This window comes from Cavenderia fasciculata, assembly GCF_000203815.1.
Source record: "Cavenderia fasciculata unplaced genomic scaffold Scf_ET2XIPL01COFD4-5, whole genome shotgun sequence".
Lineage (NCBI taxonomy): Eukaryota > Evosea > Eumycetozoa > Acytosteliales > Cavenderiaceae > Cavenderia > Cavenderia fasciculata.
In genome coordinates this window covers 643395-671277 of record NW_004457695.1, presented here as the reverse complement: position 1 = coordinate 671277, position 27883 = coordinate 643395, and the positions used below count along the sequence as shown (strand labels likewise).

Sequence of the window (27883 nt, the reverse complement as noted above, 5' to 3'; positions counted from 1 at the left end):
ATAATAATAATACACAACATCATATATCTAAATGATATTGAATATCAAATTCCCATCCCAACCCTCCCACAACTCCCTTTTTTTTAAACTCTCAAAAAGTAATATACTTTTTTAAATAAATAAATAAATAATTATTCTCTCTAAATAAGAGAATAATTATTTTAAACACAACCAATTATATATATATTTATGGCTATTTGGACATCCAATATTTTCTTTCTTTATATATTATTTATTCAATTTAAACTTTGAACTAAACTTGATCTTTCTTCAAGTTCATTGTAAGGTTTTACTCCTATTTCATCATATTCTTTTCTTTTAGCTCTTTTTGAAGCGTTTTCTAAAAGTGCAACGATTGTTTGGACAACTGGAACAATGACTTCGATAACCCAAAATACATCTAGAATGGAAAACATAATGACCGTTATGATTTGACCAAATGATACACTATGTGATGATGTTACGTATCTAAAGAATACACTCTTTTCAATGTTGACTTGGAATGTGAATGAGGGATCTGCATCGTGGTAATCCTTTGGTTCCAAATAAGAGGTGGCATTGGAGATGAATGAGTAATCCTTGTAGGATTGTTTGTCAAACTCACACTTTTCAACCATTGGTCTGACAAGTGTAAAGTCATCGCTCGACGAATGGATACTACAATCCGTCATGAATGTAAGCATTGATAAAATAGTGACTTCAGCGCTGGGTCTGAGAATCATATATTTGGGTGGTTGAACAATACCACTAACATATGAGTTTCCTTGTGCAATCATTGTTTCATTGTTGGCAGTCGATACATTGTAAACAAGTCTTTGAGCATAAAAGTAATAATTGTTGGTTGGAACAATCTTGATTGCATACGATGATAAATCTGAATATTCTGATCCCTTGTCAAATAATACTGTAATTCTACATGTTTGATTAATTGATGTACCAACCATTGATCGTTGTCTTAAATTTCCACCATTTACAGGTATATCTGAAGAAGATGATGAAGAGGATGATGAAAAGGAAGAATCAGATGAAGAGGAATCTGAAGAATCACTACTACTACTACTACTTTCAGTACTACTACTACCACCACCTTGTTCACTACTTTCATTACTAGAATCATTTGATGATTGATCAGATGAATCTGTAGTACCATTAATATTGATAAGTTCAACTTTGAGGTCATACTCGCAAGTTCCCATATAATTTATAGTTTGACATCCATTGATTTCCAATCCAATCTCTTCAGTGATACACTGACCAGAATATCCATACAGATCCAATGTGATGACGAGTGGTGATATGTCAATGATTCGTAGGTACTGCAATTCAGTGTACCTTCCTTTGAGATCCAAATCGGTCGATGTCTGTCCATAGGCACGAAGGTCGATGGAAAGATCAGAGTTTACCTTTTGGAATTGAACGATAAACAGGATCATCAAACCAAGCACGAGTAAAAAGTAGTAGGAACAAAACGATTCAACTGCCTTTTGTGGTCTGACTTTGGTACGACGTTTTCTGATAAAGATACCTCGTTTGGAGGATCTCTGTCCAAATGGTGCCATCGACTCTCGCATGGTTCCACCATTGATCGATGTATTCTGAGCACGTTCCAAATAATCTACCTCTTCTGTCATTTCTTCGCCATCCCAATCGTAAAAGTTGAGTTTGAGCAAGAGTTTGATGAGTTTACCTTGTATCTTGTTGTACGTTGGCCATGGGAAACAGAGAAACGTGGTAAAGATGACGGCAAACCCTAAAATGATGAGGAACCATGGATAAGAGTTATAAAATGTGCTTTCAAAATCCAATTCATCGGTAGAGATTGGGTTTGGAATCGAGTTTGAATTGGTTTGAACGAGGAGATTTGCTAGTGGATAGATACTACCTTCGGGGCAAAACTCTTCATCTGAGCAATTAAACATTCTACATTCGATTTCACTGGCAATACCCATGACTGGTCCCGTATAGAATCCACCAGGACACGGATAACACAATTCAAACGATGCATTGGCAGCAGGGTTAGAGACCGACTTGAATTGACCAGCCTGACACATGGAGCATTTTGAGAATTTAGTTGACCACTCCATACCATATGGACACACTGGATAGACATTGAATCCAAGTCTTGATCCAGAAGAATCAGAGCTAATAACTGCCAATTCATCTCCATAGTATGATATTTGGTATCCATATTCATAGACTGTTTCATAATTGAGATTTGGTATGGTTGCCTCTATCGATGCTCTTCGTGAAGTGCCATTGGCGTCGACATACAATTCATAAAACACTACAGTAGCAGTTATATCTTGATTCTTTGTACTACCCGGTGTGGCAACCACCAATAAACTATCTCCCAACGTAACATCTGATCCAAATCCACCAACACTAGATTCAATCGTTTCGAAAAATTCAAATGAATTATTTCCTGGTACCGATATTTTGGTAAATAAATCAATTGCCGATTCCTCTGCATATCCCAAAACTACCCAATTATATTCTAATGCTATTGATGTTGGACATGAACTAAAATGAAAAAAAGAAAATGAAAAAGAAAAAAGAAAATATATTTATATTAGATACTTTGATTAATTAATTTTTACTAATATATATTACATACTTTGTTCTATTGGTTGTTAGAGTAGCCAATTTTTTGATATTTCCAGGACTGGTAACATTTAATACTTCAAAGGCAGTTTGATATTGTACTGCAATTTTTGAACTTGATGGAGACATGCAAACTGCACAATAGGAAAATGACACATATGTTTTATGAATGTCAACAGCTGTTACATACAACTGTCCTCTTTCTCTTGGACATGGATTAAAATCACTTTCATATGGTGTAATAATTGTACAATTTTTACTTGAATTTGGTATTATTTGATCCATCTAAACCAAAATAAAAAGAATAAAGACTTAATATTTAATTATCTCTTTTCATTCCATTTCATTTTGATTTTGATTTACATACATCAATAAAACAAAATACAATTGGAGATGATGATTTTTTAGTAGACATTAAATCATTTTGACATGTTGAAACTATAAAATTCTGACCAATACCAATGATACCACCAATAGTACATGCAAATTCTTTCTTTGATAGTTTTGTGTCTTTGGTAGTTGAATTTTTACTTTTGGCAACATCTTGAAAAGTAAATATTGGATCACAATTGGTATTATTACTACATTGTTCGACATTGTAAATGTAGACTGTATTTTCATTGGGTGATCCTACAGCTCCCAAGACCACTTGAGTTCCATTGGCATAGGATCCAGGACCAACAGCTACACTGGTACCATAGAGTTTGGTAGAATCTGTAAACACCTGTACAATGCGGTATTGGTTGGTCCAAGAGTATGGCAATGTTCGATTGGGCTTTGACATGAGTGTCGCAAATGGCATTTTCGAGTTGGTATTGGATCCAATAAATGCAAACCCTTCATACATTGATACATCAACTCCATTTATACATATTAAACTTGATATTAATAATATTATTAATATTATATTAATGGCTTTCATTCTACTCTATTCTATTGTTGTTTTAATGATTTCTTTTGTTCAAAGTATTATTATTATTATTACACTTTATAAATATTAAATATTAAATATTAAATGATTGATTGATTGGTTGATTTATATACAAAAAGGGGAGTGATGTGAATGATTGATTATAAAGGTTGATTGATATAATTATTATTACTCATAACTATCTATGAATGGATGAATGAATGGTTGGTATTATTATTATTATTATTAGCTTAAATTAATCTTGATATTGATTCTACGATGATAATAATTGGTTGACTATAATAACTATTATGGTTATTCATTATCGCTATGAATCGCAATCTATCTATCTATCTATTATTTTTAAATCAATCTATAGTTATAGTTATTCTATTAGATATATATATATATATATAGGTATATAAATAGATTTGATTGTTAAAGGAGTGAGTGAGAGAATATGTATTGTTTCAATGTTGTCTCTCTTCTGCTCTTTGTTTAGTGGTGGTTGTGAAATGAATGAAATGGTGGTCTTTTTCTCCGTCTACACCACACCTCAGTGACTTTTCGAAAGGGGCTACTTTTTTTTACAAAAAATCTGTTAAATTGCCTTTGGTGATTGGATGATACGAATAATTAGTCCGATGAGTTTTCATGTCGGATGCCCATGAAATTGGGAATTCAGACTTACTCACTTGAACTGATATAATCTCCGACACAATGAAATTAAATATCTAAACGTTGAAATGTAAAGTGTGTGTGCAGATTTGATGCATCATTTGTCCAAGCTCAGGAGGAGTAGGATCCTCCTAATAACTTTTTGAATATTATGAATGTATTCTCAAAGGTTGTTTGGGTGGTGGTTTATGTAAAAAATATGTTTTAATCATATATCTCTATAATATTAATATTATTATTATTATTTTGTTGAAAAATAAATATATGGAACCATCTTTGCCAAAATCTGGTGCTCGCTCACAAACCAAGGAAAACTTGAATAGATATCTTTTCCATCAATCAGTTCTTGTCGGGAACCGAGAGTGGAGAGGATATTAGTCCTTGTTTGTCAGGTGAATCCAAAATGAAAGGTGTTAATTTCTCAGTGGAGATCAATATGATCAGGTAACAACCTCCTTACATCTTATACTAAAAGACTCTTCTCAAAGAGTAGGGTAAATAAATCATTTTAATATTTATTATTCAAAATTAATTTACTATTCCAAAAGGTAACAATTAAAAAAAAAAAAAAAAAGGAAACCAGGGATGGCTTATAAAATCGAGATCTCGGTCTTTGTCGCAACAAGCAATCCCAGATACGGAAATTTGAAAAATTAAATGGAACTGTAGAGACACCTCAGATCAGCTGACCCTCCTTATTTTTTTTTTCAATTCCCTCCCTTCAATCTTCAGGGTTGAAATTACAATGGGGACAACTCGATTTGCGAGGACACACAGCTCATCGATGATGATTTTTTTGAGGGATACCTTGCACTGCACTAGCTTGTGTTGTTTTAGTTTTATTTTTTTATTCATTGTTATTCCCCTCTAATAAACAAACTTATCACTATCACTACATATCTCATCTGTCTGCCTGGTCTAGATACTATCATATTACCACACACACACAGACGTCTATTTTTAAATAATTTATTTTCATTTTTTTTCACCATTCAACACACTCTATACAATTTCACACCATCCACACAGCTCATACATACAACATACTTAACAAGACCTCACAGAGCAGAGCAGTACTATCATACATCATTCATTATTATTAGTCAGCGAAAGAGTAGAAACACAAATCGAACGTTCGATCACTGACATATATCATATCTATTTCATATTTCATATATCATATCTATCAAGAAAGGAAAGGAAAGAAGAGAAGATTGTAATAATACCAAATATACTTTATATTAAATATAAATGAGTGTATATAGAGAATATCCACCATTATTTATGTATGTGTAGCATATATATTCAGTATAATCAGCAGATTGAAAATATCTAATCTAATCTTCATTCTATATATATATATTTATAGTACACTATGGATTATAGCAGGTATATGTTCATTGGTAGCTGTATTGTTATCATTCTATCTAATTTATAAACATCTTCGAAATTATACATGTCCTGATCTACAAAAGTTTATCATTAGAATTCTAATCATGGTGCCAGTATGTTACAAATATACTAATAATAATAGTCCTATAATAACTCATTCTTAATTCATTTTATATTAGATTTACTCTACAGATAGTTGGTTGTCACTTAGATTTGTCAATATTAGTATTTATTTTGATTTGCTTCGTGATTGCTACGAGGCATTTGCTTTATATTCCTTTTTTGGTTTGATTGTTTCATATGTTGAAAAGGACTTTGATGTCGTCGATTTATTACATTCCAAAGAACCAATGTCCCATCCATTTCCATTACAGTTTCTACCTAAAATCAAACTGGGTAGAAGGTTTCTTACACATTGTCGACGATTTGTACTACAGTTTGTATTTGTCAAACCGTTGATTGCCATTGTATCAGTCATTCTAGAAATTACAGATTACTATGGTGAAGGTGAATTCAGACCTGATAGAGGTTACCTATGGTTAACAATCATTGAAAATATATCTGTTGGTGTATGTTAAGAGAAAAGAAAAAAGAAAAGAAAGAAAGAATAGAAGAAATCCTAACAATAATGATTTATTTATTTATTTAATTAGTTGAGTTTATATTATTTAGTATTATATTATCAAGCAATGAAAGATGAATTGAAACCATTTAAACCATTTGGTAAATTCTTGTGTATTAAATCAGTCATTTTCTTTGCGTTTTGGCAAGGTATTATCATTTCCTTTTTGGCGTATATCAATGTGATTACGGCCGGTGGAGGATGGACGATCAACAATATATCGACCGCGTTGCAGGATTTTATCACCTGTGCCGAGATGCTTCTCGTTGCCATTGGCCACCACTTTTTCTTTTCCTACAAAGAGTATAGAGACTACAACAAAACTCCCTTCCTCTACGACAAGAAAACCAAAACATTCTTTAACAATCCAAGTGGAACCATTACTCCAATCATCAAAAACTTTTTTACTGCCACTAGTGTTTCCGATGTTATTGCTGATACAAAGTAAGCCAAATCAATAGTATAGTTAGAATTAGAATTAGAATCTCAACTTACCATCCTTTTCTTTCTTTCTTTCTTTCTAGGGAATCATTTATTTTACCATTGATGAGACCAGATGATGCAGCTCATAGAATAAAAGATGAAGAAAAGAACCTTTTAAATATAAATGATGAAGATGTAATCATTTAAAGTAAAGCAAAGTATAATAACAAATAATAATAATAGTATAAATAATAATAATAATAATAATCATTATAAAAAATATTGATTACAATTTAATTTTAATAATAATAATAATAATAATAATTCTAAAGAATTTAATAACTAATAATAATAATAATAATAATAATAATAATAATAATAATAATAATAATAATAATAATCAAAACTCACAACAACCAACCAACCAACATACAACTACAATCAAAAATGTCAACATCACAATGGAATATCAATGGATGATAGATTAGTGGTAGAATGAAGATTCATCCATCCATCCATCAAACTAACTAACCAACCAATCAATCAACAACCAAGAACATTCGTTCATTCATTCAACCACTCCAAATCTATCAAACTTTATTTCTCCAAATCGCTACAAATTAAACAAACGATAATTATTTATTCGTTCTCTCCCTCCTCCCCATCATAAGAGTGGGTAGGTGTGTTCAAACAAAGAAATAAGGAAAGGATACAAACCAAATTCAAGCAATGCAGTTTATTTTATTTTAAACAACAACAATATTATTCATATTCACTCTATTATTTTTTATTATTACAATCCATCTATGGATAATAACCCACAATAATAATAATATTATTATTATTGCTAATCTTTTAAAAACCAATGTTTTAGTGGTGACTGAATGACAAGTCATCAACCCCACTCACCCAAAAAAAACAAGCTTGTTTGTTTCAGTCAAGATTACAATGAGTGAATGGATTTTAAACAGGATGTTGATTCAGTGAAATATGAATAGTTGAATGTTGTTGAAGAGGAAGGATAAATTCCAGTTGTTGACAGTTTACAATTACTTTTTATTGTACAAATGGTAACGGAAACAACAACAAGTTGACAATGACAATAATTCTTGAAAAGGAGCCAGCTTGTCTCTCTGGATTTAGATACTTTTGATAATTTCTATTTGTAAATCTTTAGATTGTGACACAACAATCCATCAGTGAAACCGATAATTAAAATAACGAAGAAACTAAAGCCAAACATTAAAATATAAATAGAAAGAGACTCTCTTGAAATTAAATATCAAATTCAAATTCTAAATTCAATTTACATCTTCAAACAAAAAATTTAAATTCAATTCTTTAAATAATAATAATAATAATAATATTACAAGATCCAAAAATGATTAATCGTAAGTATAAATAATAATAATAATAATAATAATTGTTTTTTACCATTTTCCAAAATCAAAATATTAATTTTAACTTCTTTTTTTTTTAAAGATATTACCAATACCAATTCAATTTATCAATCCATCATGAATAATTCAAATAGTGAAATGGTTGAAAACACTGAACCATCAGTCAACAGAACCACAAAGAAAAGTGCTTAAATTCCATCAATCCAAACTCAATTATTATTGTTGTTGTTGTACTTTTAATATTATTTATTTATTTATTTATTTATAAATTAATTAATTAATACCTTTTATATGCGAAGAAGGTGACCGTGACCGAAGAATATAATTTAATAATATACATAAAATCGAAAAATATTGATACCATCCATATGTGTAGGATGGATCTAAAACCAAAAATAGATTTAATAAAAAAAATGAAAAGAAATTGAAAAAAATCATCTATTTTTTCACCATCTTTGTTGTCTGCTTGTGTTTGATCTTGAGACTTTTTAATAATCTAATTTGAAACTTTATTATATTATGTATATAATTGTATAATTAATCAAAACAAAAAAAGTTATCATGACAGTTGATACTATAACTCAAACAACTACAACAACAATAACAACTGCAACTACAGCAACCATTTCAACTATAAGATTGGAAGATAAAGAAGAGGTAGAGAAAAAAGAACAACAACAACAACAACAAGAGAAAGATGTATTCAAAATCATATTTGAATATTTGACTTGTAATTATAGATTGTTTAATCAAGATCCTCCACCACCACCACTATTGGGAGGAAAGTATGATGGTTCGGGTGAGTTGGAGTACCCAAACATTGTAGACGATGTACAACGTACTGAAAAGGATATGCTCAAGAATGTGTATAGTTTTATGGCCAAGAAGAACAACTATCCAACCTTGTCACCAAGTTCGAGTTCGTCGTTATTGCTAGAATGTGAAAAGGTGTTGGACGAGGACAAGGAACTCTGCAGATTAGTAGAGATTAAGGAAAAGTGGTCATGGCATGACCTAGCACTCGTATCAAAACATTGGCTCGGACTAGTATCCTCGTTGTACATGTTTATGGGTGTACAATGGTTCAACACTACCTACCTCGAACATCTTTCTAGTCCGTATAGTATCTTTAAACGTGCCAGTAGAATCATATTCAATCGTAGTGACCCAGATGCATACAACCATCCCAATTTCAACAAAGACAACAAACTACTAGTAGACTATATCAATTCGGCCACTAGTATCACACTCTATGGTAAAAAGTATAGAGACATTGACAAAATGTTTTATGAAGGTGTCATATTCCCAGAGGTTGAAGAACTCATCATTCATCTGACACCCGATGTCAAAGAAATGTTGGAATCATTACTACCACGTCTACCAAAATTAAAGGTTCTATGTTGTTCAGATTTTGATATCATTTCTGGAGAGTTTACCATTTTCGATTCAGACGAACAACTCTTGTATCCTCTGATCAACTTTATAGCAAATCTTCCAAAATTGGAGAGTCTAGGACTATACATTGATGGATTGTCAAGTGAACACTTTTTCATACCATTCTTTCAAGCTTTCAAGACTGACGAGCGTTTGTTTAATAGCGGTATTAAACGTTTGGTGGTAGATGTCAATCCAAATATCCAAACAGATTTCCCTTGGATGTTGTTACTCAATCTCCCATCTCTCCAATCATTTTCACTCTATGACCTTCACATGGTCGACTATTCTGTAGAATTTCATGAATTTATGGATGAAAATCGTACCATTACAGATTTAGATTTTATTATTATTTGTGATGAAGTAAGAAAAAAAGAAATAGATATAATAATATTTATTTATTAATTAATTTATTTATTTCCTAGGAAACATGTGATATATTGGGAGATTGTTGGTTCATGTCAAAATTGGATTTATTTATAGCAGAATATCAAGATGAAGTAAAAGAGATATTTTTACCATCAGAATTAAAGACATTGATAATACGTATTGGAAATGATAGTCTTGCTTCACTTACCAATTGTATGATTCAAGGTATCAATCAATCGGTAAAATGTTTACAATCTCTATCATTCCTTATCGATGGTCCAATCGATCCAAACATTTTGGCTCATGAAATACAACACAACGCAACCATTAAATATCTATCATTTACATGTCTAAGATCAAAGAAAAAATTAATCAAATCCAGAAAACAACAAGAAAAGACAAACAACAATCAAGAAGAAGAAGAAACCCAAACTACTCCACTACAACAAGAGGAAGATTTATATGATCCAAAAATATCATTTGCAAGTTTATTCCAAGCAATCAAACATTATAATACAACATTGGAAGTGATAAGTATATCATTTTGTCCAACTGTATTACCAGATATGATTGATTGTATTATTGATCATCCATGTTTAAAGATGATCAATTTCGAACATTTTGATAATACTCTTGAACCACATCAAATCGATTGTTTGAATCCACACTTTATACCAAACTTGGATCATCTTGCCTCCTCTTCCATCTCTTCTCAATTAATCATCATACCAACGCCAAGAGGTGTACAAATCATTAAAAAAAATTATCTTGATAAAATTAAATATCAATTATTAAATTAAATAAATAAATAAATAATAATAATAATAATTTTTTTTATTCTTTTTTTTGTAATAATAATAATATTTGTTATTTGGTATTTGTGTGTAAAATTGTTTTAGTTTTTGATTTGATTTAAGTTTTTTTAAAGTACAAGAGTGAATTTAATATCATTTAAACCTTCACTTATAGTTCTATTTGATGTAATTGATTGATTTCTAGTCTTTTTAGAATCATCCAATTTGGCAGCCAAAACATCAACTTTTTGTTGCAAGTTTTCTCTTTCCTTTTTTTCTAATTTTACTTTTGGATTGTTTACAAAGGCATCAAACTCTGTTTGAAGAGTCTTTTTGACGTCGGCCAATGCCTCGTGACTCTTTCGGTAGTCTTCTTGACGACTGGCCAACGTGTCTACCGACTGTGGGATGGTGCTGATCGATGGGTTGTTGGTCTTGACGATTTTAATGACTTGGAGAACGCGTTGTGCCTCTCGATCTTGTGATATGGCCGACTGCTCGTGCAAAAGAGTGGCAACATTCAACTTTAACTTTTCTTTTCGTTCGGCAAGTTGTGCGAGCAGCTTGTCGTTTTCCTGTACTTTGGTCTTGGCATTCTCCATCTCGAGCATGAATTTTTTCTTTTTCGAAAGATTGCTGTTGGATTTGGTGCGAAGCAACATGGACGATGACGGCGATATCGGCAAGAGATCCACGTATGTTGCTGGGAATCGGCCAATTTTGCCTTGGTATTCGCCCATCCACCATCCATCAGACCCACGTTGTGTCACTCGAATGGTCACTCCCTGGGCAAAGAGCAAGTCTTCACCAGGGTTTGAATCGTCCGAACCAGCGTAATCGTAGAGTGTCTTTGCAAATATTTTTTGTTCTGGAATTTCCTTGTCACCAAAAATATAAGGGTAATCTCTAATAAGTGACAGTGCCAAAGCGTTGATGATTGGAGTATCCTCTACAAGGTTTTGAACATTGGTAGTGGCAGTACTATTTTTCTCACGAATTAAATTTGGTCCAAATACAGTTGAAAGGTTGTGAATTTGCATCTTATTGTTGGCTGAATGTGTTGCAACTCTTCCTACAAATGCCATCAATTTGTTTAATACTGCATAATTTACTGGTGGTAATGATTTTACCAAATGTTTAATTAATTTTAATCTTGATGGTAAATCATCCATTGCTAAAATTAATAAATTAATAAATACTTATTTTCTTTTTTCTTTTTTCTTTTTTCTTTTGATTTTTTTTTTCTACTTACATTGAGCAGCAATAAATTTATCATAACGATCAAAAGTTAGGAGAGGTTCTGGTAATTCACGAAGATAAAGTTTTAATAAACCAGAAATGGCATGTGGATCAGTTTCTTCAAAAAGATTTGGTCTTTCACCTCTATCGTATTGCTTTTTCCATTGTTCAATGGTGAGTACTGAACCTGACAATCTGAAAATACCAACAACATCCATTGCCTTTTTTTCAATATAATCTATTGTTTGTGTAATAATCAATGGTACATCTGATCCTGGTGCTATTGATTTTTCAACTGGTGCTCCAAATACCATTTTACCAACTGAACTTGTTGCTGATTTTGATTTCTAAAGGAAAATATAAAAAAATAATAATAAGTATATTTTCTTTTCTACTTTTCTATTTTTAGTCTCTTACAGAAATACCAGTTGAAGATGGAGGAATTGAAATTTCAAAATTAAATGGTGTAATATTCCAAGAAGCCATTTCATTTTCATTTTCAAAACGAATGAGGAAACTACCTGGATGAGTATGAACCGATGCAGAAGCAATTGCCCAAGTTTCCTTGGGGATCAATTCCAATATACCATTTTTGACTGGACCTGACACTCTGATGATATGTTCCTTGTAATTGATGATACCCGATGCCTTTGTATCATTTGGTGTTTTGTAGTAAAAGAGGAACTTGTCGGTAAGCATAAAGTATCTAGAGTTCCATGACTTTTTTCTATTTTGTTTCTTTAGGTATCCCTCTTTGAGAATATTGGTCAACGAACTAGCCGGTACCTCCAAACTCAAATTGGATCCATCGTCATAGTCTCGATCACCAATATACAAACTTGGATCATCCACAACATTGAATAAACTCGGGTCATTCTTGTCTCGCACAAATATTGGATATGTAGTATCAACATTTAATGATCTAATATCTTTTGAAAATGATAATTCTAAAAATAAATAAATAAATAAGTAAAGAATATTACCATTTTGTATATTATAATTTCTTCTAATATTTAATACTTACCAATATTATTATGAAATAATCTATAATCATGACCAGATTGATCCAATTTAAATTTACAAGTAATAAATTCCATAAAATCAGAAAGGGGACGTGTAACATCGACTACTAGTGTTTGGACAACACCTCGTTCGACCACTTTAATCAATTGATACTTTTTCTTTAACTCTAAAATAATCTCTGGTGCAGAGAGGGGATAGGCAGAGAGTTTGACATTATCATCCATCCACTTTGTACGACGTTCAAATTTGCCGCCGCCGCCACCGACACTAGCACCGGCACCCGGTGTATTGGCAGCACTGTTACGAGACACCATGGGTGATGCCTGTGGAGTGGTAGGGTTTGATCCAAGACTGTTGCTCAAACTACCAGGACCAGAACTCGATGATAAGCTTGTACCAAGAGGTGTCGACGACTGCGGAGTCAATGAGACAATTGGTGCAACGGTCTCTGTCGATGCCAAGTAACTGATTTGCAAGACATACAACTCAGGTTTACTTATCGTCTGCTTTTGTGTGATAAAGGTGATTGCTTCGCGTACTGTAATGTTGTAATCGGGGAATCTCATACTCTTGTACTTCATAGTGAAGCCCGGAGGAAATCCAATCTTTAATCCAAAATTCAAGTATGTTGATGCATTATTCCCTCCTGCTCCTCCTCCTGCTCCTGTAGTTGGTGTACTACTACTATTATTTGAACTTGCCATCGAATCAATCTACTATCTAATATTACAACAATGTATCTTCTTCTCTTTCTTTCTCTTCTTCTCTTTCTCTCTCTTCTCTTCTCTTCTTCTTTTCTTTTCTTTTAAAAATAAATAATATATATATACAAAATAGATAAATAGATATAGTAGTTTGTTTTAATGAACTACCTTTGTTTGATTGAAAACAAGATTAAAGACAAATTCAACCTCATCATTATTATAAAATTTGACAGATTTTTTCAACCATCACGCAAAGAGGAAGGGGAATGAAATGAGGATGAGGATGAATATCATTATACTTTGACTTGTTTACAGTTTATTTGAAATATTTTGATACACTATCAAGGATCTTATCGGCATTGTCTGTCCTACTAGTATACTGTACACTCTCGATACCAAATTGCTTCATTGCCTCGACATTGGCCAACTTGTCATCGAAAAAGAGTACCCGGCTTTTAGAGACACCTTTGAATCGCTTGGTAATCTGTGACCACATACACTCGTAAAACTGTTGCTCTGGCTTGTGGCAATGATAAAAGCATGATACTACCACTAGATCATCAAATGGGAATGCTTCTTTAAATATTGGATTACTATTAAAAATAGTTTGAAACCAATCTTTTCCATGATTTGATAATATACAATTACTAAAAAGATGATATGATATTAATAACAAAAGAACAATTATAATTATATCTACTCTATATTATTCTTACATAAAACCTTGATCATAAAGTTGTTTTGCAACTTTTAATGCAGATTCATAGGAATAGAGTTCCTTTTTAGTTTCTATGACTAGATTATCTACAAGTGATGGTTCAACAGGTACATTTATATCATTTAATACATCTATCCAATAGTCTCTGTCAGAGTAGGTTTCATCTACTCTAATTCTCTTCCATCTCTCTACAAGACTCTTTTCGAACGCTGCCAATTTTGAAACATCATGCTTTGTTACATAGTCTCTTGCAAATGTATATTGCATATCACTCCCCAATACTCCTCCAATATCAAATATTACTATCTTTTCTGTCATCTCTGTCTATTATTTCTTGTTGTGGTTAAAGATTATTAATGATAATGGATCATCACCTTTAAAATTTTCCCAATGTCATCGATGAATGAATTATATTAAAGGCATATTGAACTTCCGAATTAGGATTTGTATATATATATGTTGTAGTTTTTTTTAGATCCTATGCACAAGATATTATTTGGAGAGATAATTCAAAGGAATAGTTGATTGGTTGGTTCCGTAAACTGACGTGTCCTTTTGTCGTAGGACACAACTTTAAAGCCCTGGTTAAAAAAAAAAAAAGAGTTGTTCATCCTTAATTTTAAGGTCACACCTCCCTATTTAAATCAATGTATACTACTCTTTTCATCATTAATTTGATCACTTTGGGCTATTTGATTGTAAGTGTTAATCTTGAAAAAATAAATGTATTTATACGATTGTATGGAGCGGTCTTTTTCTAGGCCGAAACCCCTCGACATTGCCATTGCCCTGGTGGGATTCCATGCGAAGGACTTTAAAACACTTCCGCCGAAAAAGGTCAGTTGGGGTTTTCGAGACGAGAAAAAAAAATAAAAAACAAAAATAAAATCAAAGATTCGTTTGTTGTAACACTGTACGCAATCCTAGGAGACGATTACCATCCATTAGCTTTAGACTCCTCTCTTCCTTTTACATCTCCTACTTGTTCATAGTTTTGTGTGTTTACTCGATCGAGTAGTTTTTGTTATACAGAGATAAAGAGAGTAATTAGTAGTCGTTTAACAACAATTCCATCAAAACCAAAAAGGTAAAAATATACATACATACATACATACAAATATCTATATGCACATACAAATAGATAGATAGAATAGATAAATAAAAAGGACAATGAAATGAAAAAAAGAAATGAAAGATTGAAATTTATAACAAACAACAACAACCACACCTGCGAAGGTCTCAAAGTCAGATCTTGTGCATATAAAAGAATTTATCAATTTAACAAGTCGGAGGATAAAATACCAATGATGGATGGATTCTTATCCACTCGTGTTTTCCATATAGCACACCCAAACTCACTACCACCATCATAACCCACACACACACACATTCATTACACACCCACACTTCTTCTTGCATCATTGAAATCTTCCTCTTCCTTTTCTGTCTATCTTCCCTCTCCTCATGCATGCTCTCTCTCTTACTCTCTACTTGCGTAGTTTTACACTTTATTGTAATAAGATTATAAATATATATATATATATATATATAGAGAGAGAGAGAGAGAAGAAAGGAGAGAAAGAGAAAAGTATTATTATTATTGAATATCAAGATTATTAAACTCAAATCAGAATACGACAACGAAAAAGATTCAAAACAACAAAGAGAGACAAGAGAGAGAGAATAAACGAACGAAAAAGAAAAAGAATTGAATCAATGCGAATATCAATTACAAACGATCAAGATAGAAAATAGAATAGATTGTTATTTTAAAAGGTTGGATCTATATTCATATCATAACACATTTTACACAATTTCCCATCATTCCCATCAATCCCATCAATCAATCAATTATTCTATATATGTTGTTTTCAATTATTATACAAATGTCAAAGTTTTGCTGCTAACTCTTGATTCTTCCATCCATTTTTCCTTTTCTTTTTTAATTTATTTATAGGTCAAAAATATATATAGATATTACTTTTTTTTTTTTTTCATATCATATCACATAACCCTTTTGTAATATTATTTCGAGAATATATATATATCTATAGAATAGTATGTAAATATGTATAAAACAACATGACATGTGATATTAATACTTATATATTCCCTTTTTTTTTTAGTTTTTTTTTTTTAATAACTAATATTTATATATAAAGAAGAAGAAGAATGGGAAGATCACCACCAGAAGATCAACCATTGTTGGGAGGATCAAAGGATCCATATAGTTTTATGTATCCAGGAAGTGGAAGTATTTCGACACTTACCTTTTCCGAAGGAGGACCAATTAATTCCGATGACCATCATCACCAACATAATGGTGAAGAAGTATTGATTGGAACCAAAGATGAAAATTACGATCTATCAGGATCACCAGCTCCACAAATCAAAAAGATTGATGGTACTAGTGAACATAAAATTGGTCAACTTTTGGCTACTGCCATTTGTGGTAATGATGTAAGCAAAGAAACATTATAAGAAACAATTTAATCTATTTCTTTTTTCTAATTTTAATTAATTTTCTTTTTTTCTTTTTAGATTACATCAAGTATTTTTTATACAAGTTCATTATGTACAGCAGCAGCAGGAAAGTATGCACCAGTATCACTTTTAATAGTATGTTTTGTATTGTTTTTATTCAGAAAGGTGTATGGAGAAGTAGGTAGTGCATTGCCATTAAATGGTGGAGCCTACAACGTACTTTTAAACACGACGTCCAAGCAAATAGCATCGTTGGCAGCAGCCTTGACGATGATTTCCTATGTAGCCACTGGTGTGGTCAGTGCATACACTGCCATGCAGTATCTCAATGGTTTGGCACCCTCTGTGCCACTTCACATCTCGACGATTGCCTTGTTGGGTGGATTTGCCCTGCTCAATTTGGTTGGTATTGGCGAGTCGGCCATCGTCGCCTTTGTCATTTTCGTCTTTCACATGATCACACTTGGCATTTTGGTGTTTGGTGGTTTCATTGCCTTGTTTGCCAAGGGTGACTATACGGTGCTCAAAAACAACTGGCACGACATTACACCCCCCGACGTGGCCAACAGCACTTTTTGTCAAGCATCCAACTTTCAATGGATCTCTCACGACCCAGCCTACAATATCTACTTTGGTTTTGGAGCAGCGATGCTTGGAGTTACTGGTTTTGAAACATCGTCCAACTTTATCGAACAACAATCACCAGGTGTCTTTCCCAAGACTCTTCGTAACATGTGGGCCATCGTAACTCTTTTCAACCCTCTTATTGGGTTCCTCAATCTTTGTTTCTTGCATGTCTGCGAGATTGCCGGTAACTCTTCCGGTGTGTTGGCCGAGGTTGCAGGTCGTTCGCTCGGCTACTGGTTCCGTCTCTGGGTGGGTATTGATGCCTGTCTGGTGTTGTCTGGCTCTGTTATTACCGCCTATGTCGGTATTATCGGTCTCGTACGTCGTATGGCACTCGATCGTTGTCTACCACAATTCCTCATTATCGAGAACCCATGGCGCAAGACCAACCACTTTATCATTATCTTTTTCTTCCTCGTCTGTACATCACTCTTTATTATGGCAGGTTTCAAGACCACTGTCCTCGCAGGTGTCTATACCATTGCTTTTCTCGGTGTCATGAGTTTGTTTGCCGTCGGTAACATGCTCCTCAAGTACAAACGTTCCTCTCTTAAACGTGAAATCAAGTCTCCATGGATGGGTGTCATCTTTGCACTCTGCTTTGTCTTGGCTGCCCTCGCCGCCAACATTATCAATGACACTTCAATTGTCTATTACTTTGCCATTTACTTTATCGTCACTGCCCTCATCATTGCACTCATGTTTATCCGTGCACGTGTCCTCAAGATGATCCTCTACTTTTCACGTCTCATTCTCAAACCATTCACCAAGTCTCGTGATCGTTTCTCTACTTTTATCGGTGAATCCATCAAGGACATTAATTCTCAGTCCATCATCTTTTTTGCCAGCAAGGATGATCCCGCATACCTCACAAAGGCCATCCTCTATATCAGAGACAATGAACAGACCAATTGGGTGCGTATCATTCATTGCTACGACAGCGAAGCCCCACCCGAAGGTTTTGCTGAAAACATCTCCTTCCTCGACAGATGTTTCCCCAAGATTCGTATCGATCTCATCACCATCCTTGCCGACTTTTCACCTTCGACCGTCGAAAAGGTCTCCAACATGTTAAACATTCCCAAAAACTTTATGTTTATCGCTTGTCCAAGAGATCATCTTCCTCATGGTATTGGTGAATTGGGTGGTGTTAGAATTATCTCTTTCTAAAAAAAAAAGAGGAAAAAAGAAAATTAAAATAAATAAAAAAAAAAATCAAATTTAAAAATACAAGTGCATTAAAATATTTTTATTTTTTTATTTAGTCAACAGAGTCAGTATTTGATTGATTAGGATAATTTTTTTTGGACTTGAGAGCACCTGGAGTGGCGATAACCAAGGATTCATCGTCGTCAATGTCCAAAACTGGACCATCATCACTATCAGAATCATCTTCATCTTCATCGTCCTCATCTTCATCGTCATCGTCATAGTCATCTTCATCATAGTATTCGTCATCACTGTCTGGGGGTCCACGAGCACCCATATGGTAGAGCATATGGTGTAAATACTGGGCCATCATATCACTTTCCATATCATCACTGTCGTCATCATCATCGTCGTCAGAATCCTGATAGAGGCCACGACCTTGGTAGTGACCATGTATATATTTCTTGGCGTGTTCGTAATAATGAGTCGATTGTCTTTTTCTTGCATTGACGTCTGCAAGACGTTTTTCGTGCAATCTTCTTCTACCTTCACCATAATCACCATAATCTGATAGATCAATAACTGGATTCTGGGACTTGGAATTGGAGGTCCACGAGGCGGCAGCTGGCTCATTCACCTTGGGAGCAGGTGGTTGATCCTTTTTCTTTGGTGGTTGGGTTTGTTTTTTTTGTTTCAACTTGCTCTTTTTGTTCTTTTTTCTTTGGGATGATGTTGGATGTACATAAGGAGCAGGTGAATCAATTTCTTGTTGTTCAGCAACTGGTGGAGCAGCTTTAGCTGGTGGTGCTGGCTTTGTTTGGACTGCAACTGGTGGTGCTGGCTTGGTTTGGACTGCAGCTGGTGGTGTTGGCTTGGTTGGGGCTACAGTTGCTTTAGCTGGAACCACCTTTGGAGTAGGTAATTGTTTGGGTGGAGGAACTGATATAATATTGACTGGTTCTTCTCTTGGTGGTGTTGGTTTTGGAGGAGGAGATGGTGGGAGAACTTTTTGAACTGCTTGGTATGTTTCAAATACTTTTTTTAAAGAAAAATCTAGTGTTGATGCCTTTGGTTTAGGTAGTTCTGGCCAATGTTCTTCTACTGCAGGAGCTGGTGGCTCAGGTGTTGGAATATATTGTTGCTCTACTGGTACTTCCTTTAATGGTCTGGCTTCTCTAGGTACAAATGGTTTCTTTGGCTTATCAAATGCTGGTACAAATTCTCTTTTTGGTTGCTCTACTGGTACCTCCTTTAATGGTCTGGCTTCTCTAGGTACAAATGGTTTCTTTGGCTTATTGGATGCTTCTCGTGGCACAAGCTCTCCTTTTTGCTTAAAGATTGGCTTGGATGGTTCTTCTGGTTGTATCGTTTCTGGGATCTCGACAAATGTCTCTTTAGGTAGGGATGGTTTCTTTGGCTTATCAAATGCTGGTACAAATTCTCTTTTTGGTTTTGGAGGACGACCCTTTTTGACTGGTGCATCAACGTTTGTTGTTGTTGTTTGAGGTGGTCGTACCTCTTGAACCAATGGCGATGTATGGACTGTTGATTCAAAGTTGGGTGCTGGTAATGATTCAGCTGGTGGAGCCTTGTCGAATACTGCATTTGATACTCTTTTTGGTGCAATTACTGTAACTGTTGTAGCTGGGGCCTTGACAAATTCTCTTGGAGTTGCTCTAGTTGGTGCCTTGACAAATGCCTCGACTGGGATTGGTGATGGACGAACTGGTGCAGTTTTAAACTCTCTCATTGGAGGAGGTGTTACGATAGTTGTTGGACCATCCATTGCTTTAGGTTTGGTTTCTTTAGGTACATATAATTTTTTTGGTTTTGGGGGAGGCAATTCTTTAGGTGGAGGAACTGGTATGACTTGCCATTTGTTGGTGATTTTGAGGAAGGTAATTCTTTGGGTGGAGGAACTGGTATAATCTTGACTTTGTCATTTGTTGGTGACTTTGAGGAAGGTAATTCTTTGGGTGGAGGAACTGGTATAATCTTGACTTTGCCATTTGTGTGTGGTTTTGATTCGTTGGCAACTTGTGATAATACTTCTTCAGCAGAAGGTGGAGTCTTGGGTGGCTTTACAAAATCTCCTTTTCTTTTTAGAGGTACTTTACTTGATGCTCTTTTTGTTGTTGTTGGTAATGTTGGTAATGTTTGTACTACTTGAGTTGGTACTTCTTCTTGAGCTGGCGGTGTGGTTGAAGTAGATGTTGTATCAACTTGTGGTATCTTTGGAGCATAGTAGTAAAGTGACTTTTTAGGTGGTCTCATTGGTTTAGAGTAGTATGTCTTTTGAGTTGTAGTTTGTTCTGCTTCTGGTTGATGTGGTGTTGTTGTTCTATTGTTATTATCTACATTATTAACAGTATTATTATGATATGTAGGGGAGTTGTCGGCTTGCTCTTGTGGCGAAGTTAAGGAAGATTTCTTCTTGATTGATTTTCTTTTGCTAGCATAGTCTGTCTTTGGGGTGTTATTCCCCACTGATGACATGTTAGGTTGTATTTAATGATGCTATGATTGTGTGCAGCGATTCTAGAAATATTGAATAGGAATCTCTGTCTATCTATATACAAAACTGGTGGGGAATTTATCTCTGTATATTAAAATAAAAAAAAACTTGGAATTTGGGCGGTAACATCTTCCTATCACAGAGAGAACTCTCTCGGTACAAGATCTATGATGTGCAAAGTCTATGTGGCCGCTTCAAACGAGCATTTGGATGTCGTTGGAACTAATTATCTCTTTCGAAAGGGAATAAATAAAATTAAAAAAAAAAAAATTATAAGACCTGAGCCTTCTAAAAGCCTCAGAGTTGAATTTAATTTAAAAAGATATCTTTTTTGATGGCAAGAGTATGTTATGTAGATATAGATATAGATATAGATATAGATATAGATATAGATATAGATATAGATATAGATATAGATATAGATATAGATATAGATATAGTAGTTGCTTATGATTGTTTCTTTATTTCTTTTTTCTAGACTAAACAAACAGCAAGAAGAGTAACAGGAGGCTTTGTTGCACCAAGAAGACATGTTGGTACTTTTAATAATCAAAATGTAGCACAACCACAACCAGTAGTAAAGAGAAAAAGAGCTACGACCAAGGACGATGGTGAAGATGCATTTCAAAGATTTGAAAGTGCAACAAAGAAATTACAACTACGACACCAACAAGAGTCCAAAGTAATGTTACTTGGTTCATTTATACCACAAACCGATGATGATGACAGTAGTAATAACAACAAAGGTTTACCAACTATTGATATTTATTCTTATCAAAATAATATTACGATTGGTAGATCTCAATCTAATAGTTTATCATTACCATTTGATGGTATTTCAACATTGTATGAAAGAAAAAAAAAAAATAGATAGATAGATAGATCTAAACATTAATAATAATAATTTTTCTACTATTTTTTTAGACATTGTACAATTGAATTATCAGTTGATGAAATTGGAAAGTTTGAATTTACCATTACAGATCATAGTACAAATGGAACTTATATTGATTTTATTAAAATTGGTAAAGGTAATAGTTGTCCTATACTTGATAAACAAATACTTTGTCTTTATCATTCAAAAAAAGATCCTCGTATGTATAGATAGATAGATATATAGATATATATTAGATTTATTTATTTATTTATTTATTTCTTTTATTCTTTTTTTTAGATTCAAATATAAATTTTAAATTTAAACAAGAAATTGAAAATATGATATTATTTCAAGAGGAATCATTAAAAATGTTAACATTGATTGATTTAAAGACGATTTGTGAAGCATTTAAAGTGGATGGAGGTGATCAATTAATATCAAAACTTTCAAAAGATAGATTATTGGAGGCATTTAAAGAAACTAAATTGAAAAATCATACCTATGAACAATTATCTATTCAATTGGGTACCCAATTGGATCAATCAAGCTCACAAATTTTACCATCAAATGTGATACAAAGAATTCTTTCCTATTGTTGGTATCAACCATTTATGGGTGATTTGGCATTAAGAAGAGGTGATTTTGCTTGGAAACTGTCACTTGGAACGATTTCAAGAGAATATTTTGGTCACGTTAAACAATTGGTCAATACTATATCGGTGATTAATAATCCATCGTATTATTATTTTAAAGATTACAAGATTCGATTTTATCCTCGAATCATTCATCCATGTAATCCACTAAAGACCTTGTACAAGTTGGAAATTCACATGTCGTCGTTTTATGAACTCATCAATGTCGACAAGTTTCCAGCAAGTGTGAGAGAAAAAGAGATTCTACAAAATCTACGTGTACTAGTACTGCATCACAACGATTCATTTGGTGGTCGGATGGAAGATGAAACAAAGGTTGTTTTCCCAGAGGTTCGCAAATTCAAATTGATCAGTTCAGAGAGTTATATGATTGTTGCCCACCATTTGGATTTTCCCAAACTCAAGAAATTGGATACATGGCAATCAAAAGTTGATTTGTCATCGACTCTTGAACGAAAAACAACAACTTTGGTTTCATTTATTTGTCAGGAATCTGGATCAATGGAAGGTTTTTATCATTTTGGTTGTAACAAGTTTGATCAGAATTTCTATCAGGATGAGGAACGTCAAAACCCTACCACACCAGTCCCAACAAGAATCCTAACTGTACCAAAAACATTTTTCAAAACTGCTTTGGATGAGGGTTTTGACATTCCAGACAGCGTTAGAGAAATTGAAATTCTAGAAATGATGACCTATAATAATCTAGTTTCAATGGTCAAATCTGATGGTTTTGCCAGAGTAAACATGTTTAAATATCTCATTGTCTATTTTGAAAATTTGTCTAGTTTGGATCAAATAAGAACATTTTTTTCATCATCCCCCAACTATAATCTGGAATATTCTCATTATTCTCTCAAACCAATATCATCGGTTCTTAGAAGGTATTCTTTTAAACTTTATTTTAAAAATACTAAATTTATCCAAATCCTCGGTGAGGATTATTTGGCTGAAAAATATCAACTTTATGAAAATCAAAATGAAAATTTAAATTAAAATTAAATAAATTATAAAAAAACTGTTGTCAAAGAAAGAAATGTTTTTGTTGCAAAAGAAGAATTGAGTGGTGACGTAACAAGAACACGGGGAACACCTTTAAAGGTGATAGACTTTTTTAACTTTCAACATTGGAGAAAAAGAATGCATAGATACAAAAGAACCAACAGCAGGAATTGTTAGATATACATGCCAAGACAAATGAAATTGGTGACCAAGATGACACAGATGAGCCACACAAAAATTAATATTGGAAAAAAAAACATTGGTAAATGGTTATGACCTATGAGGATTTGACCAAAATAGATGAAACTTTGATAACACTGTAGCCACGAGTGTGGAGATTCAGGAAATACTAAAAAATAACGTCCCTGCGCACAACCCCATGCAAAAAAGGAGCATGTTGATGATGGCTTTTTACCTATATGGATTTGACCAAAATCGATGAAACTTTGATAACACTGTAGCCACGAGTGTGGAGATTCAGGAAATGTTAAAAATAACGTCCCAGCTCGCCACCCCATGCAAAAAAGAGCAAAAATGCGCCCGATGGGGGGCTCGAACCCCCGACCACGAGGTTAAAAGCCTCGCGCTCTACCGACTGAGCTAACCGGGCACAGATGGTAGATGAGAACCATTGGAATTTTGCGCTATTTATACTACGAAAAAAAAAAAAAAAAAAAAAAAAATTTAAATAATATGTGAAAAGTCAAAATCATCGAACTGAGAGAATTGTGCCGTACTCATACAAGTTTGTATGACAGACTCTGAGTTTTTCAGCTTGTTTGTTTTGACTTTGCACATATCTTGGTATAATTTTCCTTTACCTCCCCTTCTACTACTTTTGATCAAAGTATTCTTGTCAATGTTACCTGCCCAGTCTATTAGAGTCTGAGCCAAACTGGCAGCGCAGTGTCCACTCCAGTTGATACCACATATGTTGTTGTTGTTGTTGTTGTTGTTGTTGTTGTTGTTGTTGTTGTTGTTGTGCTTGATGATACCAATGTCGATTTTAATCTTTTGTTCAATTCATGCTTTCTTTGTTTAAAGGATCTACACCATTGTCAGATAGAAATTTACAATCTTGACGTCCAATTCTTTATACTTTTTTAAAATTAAAATAATAAATATTAATTAATAATATTATAAATATATTATATTATAACATTATATTTACCTTGGTAATCCTCCAACATGACGTCTTTAGATACATTGAAATTCCCTTGCATAAGAGGTAATATGAAAAAGAAAGTAGTTGAAGAAGATGATGAAGAGATGAAAGCAAAAGTGAAGATGAACATAATTTGTGTCTTGTTGTCGAGTATCATCTGATTGATAGAGAGAGATGATCGAAAGTCAGGTGGTAATGCTCTCAGACACAAGAACGAATTCGTTCTTGTTACTCTTTGACTTGACTCTATAAAGTATCAGCCGTGATCACAGTGACGTAATTTCAATCTCTACCACCTATACTCGAGGTCGAGCTGCTTTTCTATTCCGTTATCCATATTGCACTACCATTTACTGTGAACATTATATAATTAGATAATAATCCTTGCAAATAATAATAATGTTTGTGTTAAAAAGGGAGCAAGGTGAACCCTTTGTAAAAAAAAAAAACTTAATTTACCAAAATTTATTAATATTATTTTTAATTAATTTAGTACTAGCAATTTCCCAAGTGGCAGGTAAAGGAGTAAATACTTTATGGGTTTTGTGTTTGGCTACACATTTTAATTGAATATTATTTTGAATGGCCAACATTGACAATTGAGCCTGTTGCGCCTGATACTCTTCATAACTAGTAAAATAGTCTTTGGTGACAATCACCAAAGTTTGCAATAATCTTGGTGCATATCGAATGATATCTTGAATTGGTTGGACAACATCAGTTTGAAAAGTACAATTGATACATAGATGACGCAACAATAGATTGGAACGTCGTTCAACAATCAACGAAGAAAGTAATACCAATTCCGGTGAAGATTGAATATTTGCAATTGATAATGATTCCAACCGTTGAGAGTTGTCTAGAATCGATATAATACCATCCTTTTCACTGTCTATAATCATACCGGAAAATAAAAGTCTTTTGATAGACTTGTTCTTTGAAATATTTGAATAGATTGATCGCATTGCCAATCGTACATTGGGTGTATTGTCGTAGAGGTTGGATTGATGTTTTTCATCTCTTGATTGTGAAACTGGATATATTGATATTTTGAGGTCACTCAGTGTTGTATTGAATTGAATCGGTTTAAATGCATTACCAACAACCTCGTTTAAATTGTCCAATTCTCCAAATTGACGAGCATACAGTAGTGTATGATCAGACTCGTTTAAAAAAGACAATGACATTTCCAAGTGTTGGATATTTGATAGTTGGATGAAAATGGTGCCAACTGTATCCCATGGAACAACAGACCGTAACGACAAGGCGGTGATATGGGCAAGAGATGGATGTGATAATGCCGCAACCAAATAATCCGTTCCAACCTTTGGTGCAAATGATATCATGGTAGGTTGCATACTATGAATGACATTGGTGTGTAGGTTATCCTGCACCCTAATCGATTGTAACGCAGTCTTTGGAACATTGGCCAACAACCCAACCAAATCCAAATCTTTACCAATCAGAGTACAATTAATTGTCAGACGAGTGATTTTAGTTTGATCAATATATGACAATACATTTAAACTTGTATTACCATACAATTGTAAGTGAACGTCAATACTACCATCAGAGGACGGCAAAGAATCGATAAATAGTTGTAATTGTTGATAGAGGAATTGGTTATAGTCGTCGAGCAGACTCGGGTCTCTAGTCGCAGACTTGACCAAGACCTCCCTATCTTTGTAGTCGTTTGGATCGGTTGTTTCATATTGACTAACATTCATAAAGTATTGGACGGTAAAGGATTGGAGTTTTGGAAAGAATGATTTGATGTTTTTGATGATCGAGTACTGCTCGACGAGCTGAGGTTCATTGGCACGTGTCGAAAGAAAGACTTGAGAGTGTGGCATGGTGATGACAATCTTTCTGATACAATCAAATGGGTTGACATAGACCAAGTGTCTTCTCGACAATAGAAACTTTGCTTGCATTTCAGCATAGTCTGCTTGCAACCGATTCTGCTTGACGTGCCATACCACATCGACAACGTCGGTCCATGCCATCTTGCGAAACGATATCCTATCATGTCTCTGCACAAACTCTAACCAGTCGCGACACACCAACACCAGTCCCAACCAGGCATTTGATGCCAACCTATACTCTCGTGTCTGCTGTGACAGATTATCACAATTCTCATCTATTCCTATTCTTTCAGCAATACATCTAATCAAATAATCTAATATCTTTAAACTTATTGGTATTGGAAGTAGTTGTTGTTGATTCATTATTAAATATAGATAGATAGAGAGAGAAAGAGAGAGAGGATAAAGATAAATAAATTAAATCTTTGTCCTCAAACTTGAATAGTTGAATGAATCTGCAAAAATATCTTTAGAAGAAAAAGAATGTCATTCCACCACACCATCTTTGGTTTGGTTTTGAAAACTTATGTTTGACTCTGTGTCTATTTTAAAATATTAAAATTTATAATACATACCACCACTCGTTGCAAGCTTTGTTGTCTGTTAGATGTAATACTAGTACTAAGACTAATAATAATAATATTTGTTACCAATAAGTAGTAGTATACGAGACGAAAGGAGTGAGAGTGTGTGAGATAATCAACGGCACCGTATCACCATCATTGTTGTAATATTACCACGACTGCTACGACAAGTACGCGTACCTATCAAGAAGAATGTTTAGAGAGGATATAATTGTTGGTGACGATAGTTCAAGTAATAATAGTAATAATAATAATAATAATAATAATAATAATAATAATAATAATAATAATAATAACAATGTAAACGTTACAACACCAAGAACAATAGACAATATGGACGATTTTGAAGAAGAAGAAATCAACTCTAATAATAATAATAATAATGATGAAGCATCTCCACTTTTAGTTCATTCTATTACTTCTCATCCTCCTCCTCCTCCTCATTCTAATATGATGAAAAAAGAAACAACATCATGGTTTTTATATTTCTCTGTATGTTTATCAGTATTGAGTACATTAGAGTTTGGATACAATACTGGAGTCATTTCACCTACGATCATCTTTATCCAAACACAATTTGATTTGGGAACCTCCCAAAAGAGTGCACTCGTATCCATCATCTTGGTAGGATGTATGGTTGGGTGTGTGGCTAGTG

At 33.6% G+C, this 27883-nt stretch overlaps 11 protein-coding genes and 1 non-coding gene across 12 annotated transcripts; 6 read left to right on the top strand and 6 right to left on the bottom strand.

Moving 5' to 3' along the window:
• Positions 1-236: 236 nt before the first annotated feature.
• On the bottom strand, positions 237-3523 carry DFA_07847 (uncharacterized protein; the record flags this gene model as incomplete). The annotated part of the gene is made up of 3 exons (XM_004355289.1): positions 237-2520; positions 2615-2886; positions 2969-3523. The coding sequence occupies 3 exons, from the start codon at positions 3521-3523 to the stop codon at positions 237-239; spliced, it is 3111 nt and encodes a 1036-aa protein (XP_004355341.1).
• Positions 3524-5440: 1917 nt separating this feature from the next.
• On the top strand, positions 5441-7114 carry tmem184C (uncharacterized protein; the record flags this gene model as incomplete). The annotated part of the gene is made up of 6 exons (XM_004355288.1): positions 5441-5475; positions 5559-5694; positions 5761-6150; positions 6235-6647; positions 6728-6821; positions 6959-7114. 6 exons carry the CDS (start codon positions 5441-5443, stop codon positions 7112-7114), a joined length of 1224 nt encoding a protein of 407 aa, XP_004355340.1.
• An 893-nt stretch (positions 7115-8007) lies between these two features.
• Positions 8008-8218, top strand: DFA_07845 (uncharacterized protein; the record flags this gene model as incomplete). The annotated part of the gene is made up of 2 exons (XM_004355287.1): positions 8008-8017; positions 8109-8218. 2 exons carry the CDS (start codon positions 8008-8010, stop codon positions 8216-8218), a joined length of 120 nt encoding a protein of 39 aa, XP_004355339.1.
• Positions 8219-8587: 369 nt separating this feature from the next.
• Positions 8588-10629, top strand: DFA_07844 (uncharacterized protein; the record flags this gene model as incomplete). Its single annotated transcript, XM_004355286.1, has 2 exons — positions 8588-9823; positions 9886-10629. 2 exons carry the CDS (start codon positions 8588-8590, stop codon positions 10627-10629), a joined length of 1980 nt encoding a protein of 659 aa, XP_004355338.1.
• A 122-nt stretch (positions 10630-10751) lies between these two features.
• gacJJ (pleckstrin domain-containing protein) lies at positions 10752-14625 on the bottom strand (the record flags this gene model as incomplete). Its single annotated transcript, XM_004355285.1, has 6 exons — positions 10752-11797; positions 11876-12209; positions 12280-12809; positions 12887-13598; positions 13927-14236; positions 14306-14625. 6 exons carry the CDS (start codon positions 14623-14625, stop codon positions 10752-10754), a joined length of 3252 nt encoding a protein of 1083 aa, XP_004355337.1.
• Positions 14626-16479: 1854 nt separating this feature from the next.
• DFA_07842 (uncharacterized protein) lies at positions 16480-18588 on the top strand (the record flags this gene model as incomplete). Its single annotated transcript, XM_004355284.1, has 3 exons — positions 16480-16767; positions 16849-16926; positions 16957-18588. 3 exons carry the CDS (start codon positions 16480-16482, stop codon positions 18586-18588), a joined length of 1998 nt encoding a protein of 665 aa, XP_004355336.1.
• Positions 18589-18679: 91 nt separating this feature from the next.
• On the bottom strand, positions 18680-21063 carry DFA_07841 (uncharacterized protein; the record flags this gene model as incomplete). Its single annotated transcript, XM_004355283.1, has 2 exons — positions 18680-20370; positions 20442-21063. 2 exons carry the CDS (start codon positions 21061-21063, stop codon positions 18680-18682), a joined length of 2313 nt encoding a protein of 770 aa, XP_004355335.1.
• A 353-nt stretch (positions 21064-21416) lies between these two features.
• DFA_07840 (uncharacterized protein) lies at positions 21417-23608 on the top strand (the record flags this gene model as incomplete). Its single annotated transcript, XM_004355282.1, has 4 exons — positions 21417-21425; positions 21561-21928; positions 22007-22176; positions 22257-23608. The coding sequence occupies 4 exons, from the start codon at positions 21417-21419 to the stop codon at positions 23606-23608; spliced, it is 1899 nt and encodes a 632-aa protein (XP_004355334.1).
• Positions 23609-24151: 543 nt separating this feature from the next.
• Positions 24152-24224, bottom strand: DFA_07839. The gene has a single exon. It is a non-coding gene; the product is annotated as a tRNA-Lys (tRNA).
• A 74-nt stretch (positions 24225-24298) lies between these two features.
• Positions 24299-24936, bottom strand: DFA_07838 (uncharacterized protein; the record flags this gene model as incomplete). The annotated part of the gene is made up of 3 exons (XM_004355281.1): positions 24299-24449; positions 24541-24598; positions 24786-24936. 3 exons carry the CDS (start codon positions 24934-24936, stop codon positions 24299-24301), a joined length of 360 nt encoding a protein of 119 aa, XP_004355333.1.
• Positions 24937-25234: 298 nt separating this feature from the next.
• Positions 25235-27007, bottom strand: DFA_07837 (uncharacterized protein; the record flags this gene model as incomplete). The annotated part of the gene is made up of 1 exon (XM_004355280.1): positions 25235-27007. One exon carries the CDS (start codon positions 27005-27007, stop codon positions 25235-25237), a length of 1773 nt encoding a protein of 590 aa, XP_004355332.1.
• Positions 27008-27420: 413 nt separating this feature from the next.
• On the top strand, positions 27421-27809 carry DFA_07836 (uncharacterized protein; the record flags this gene model as incomplete). The annotated part of the gene is made up of 2 exons (XM_004355279.1): positions 27421-27720; positions 27741-27809. 2 exons carry the CDS (start codon positions 27421-27423, stop codon positions 27807-27809), a joined length of 369 nt encoding a protein of 122 aa, XP_004355331.1.
• Positions 27810-27883: the final 74 nt, after the last annotated feature.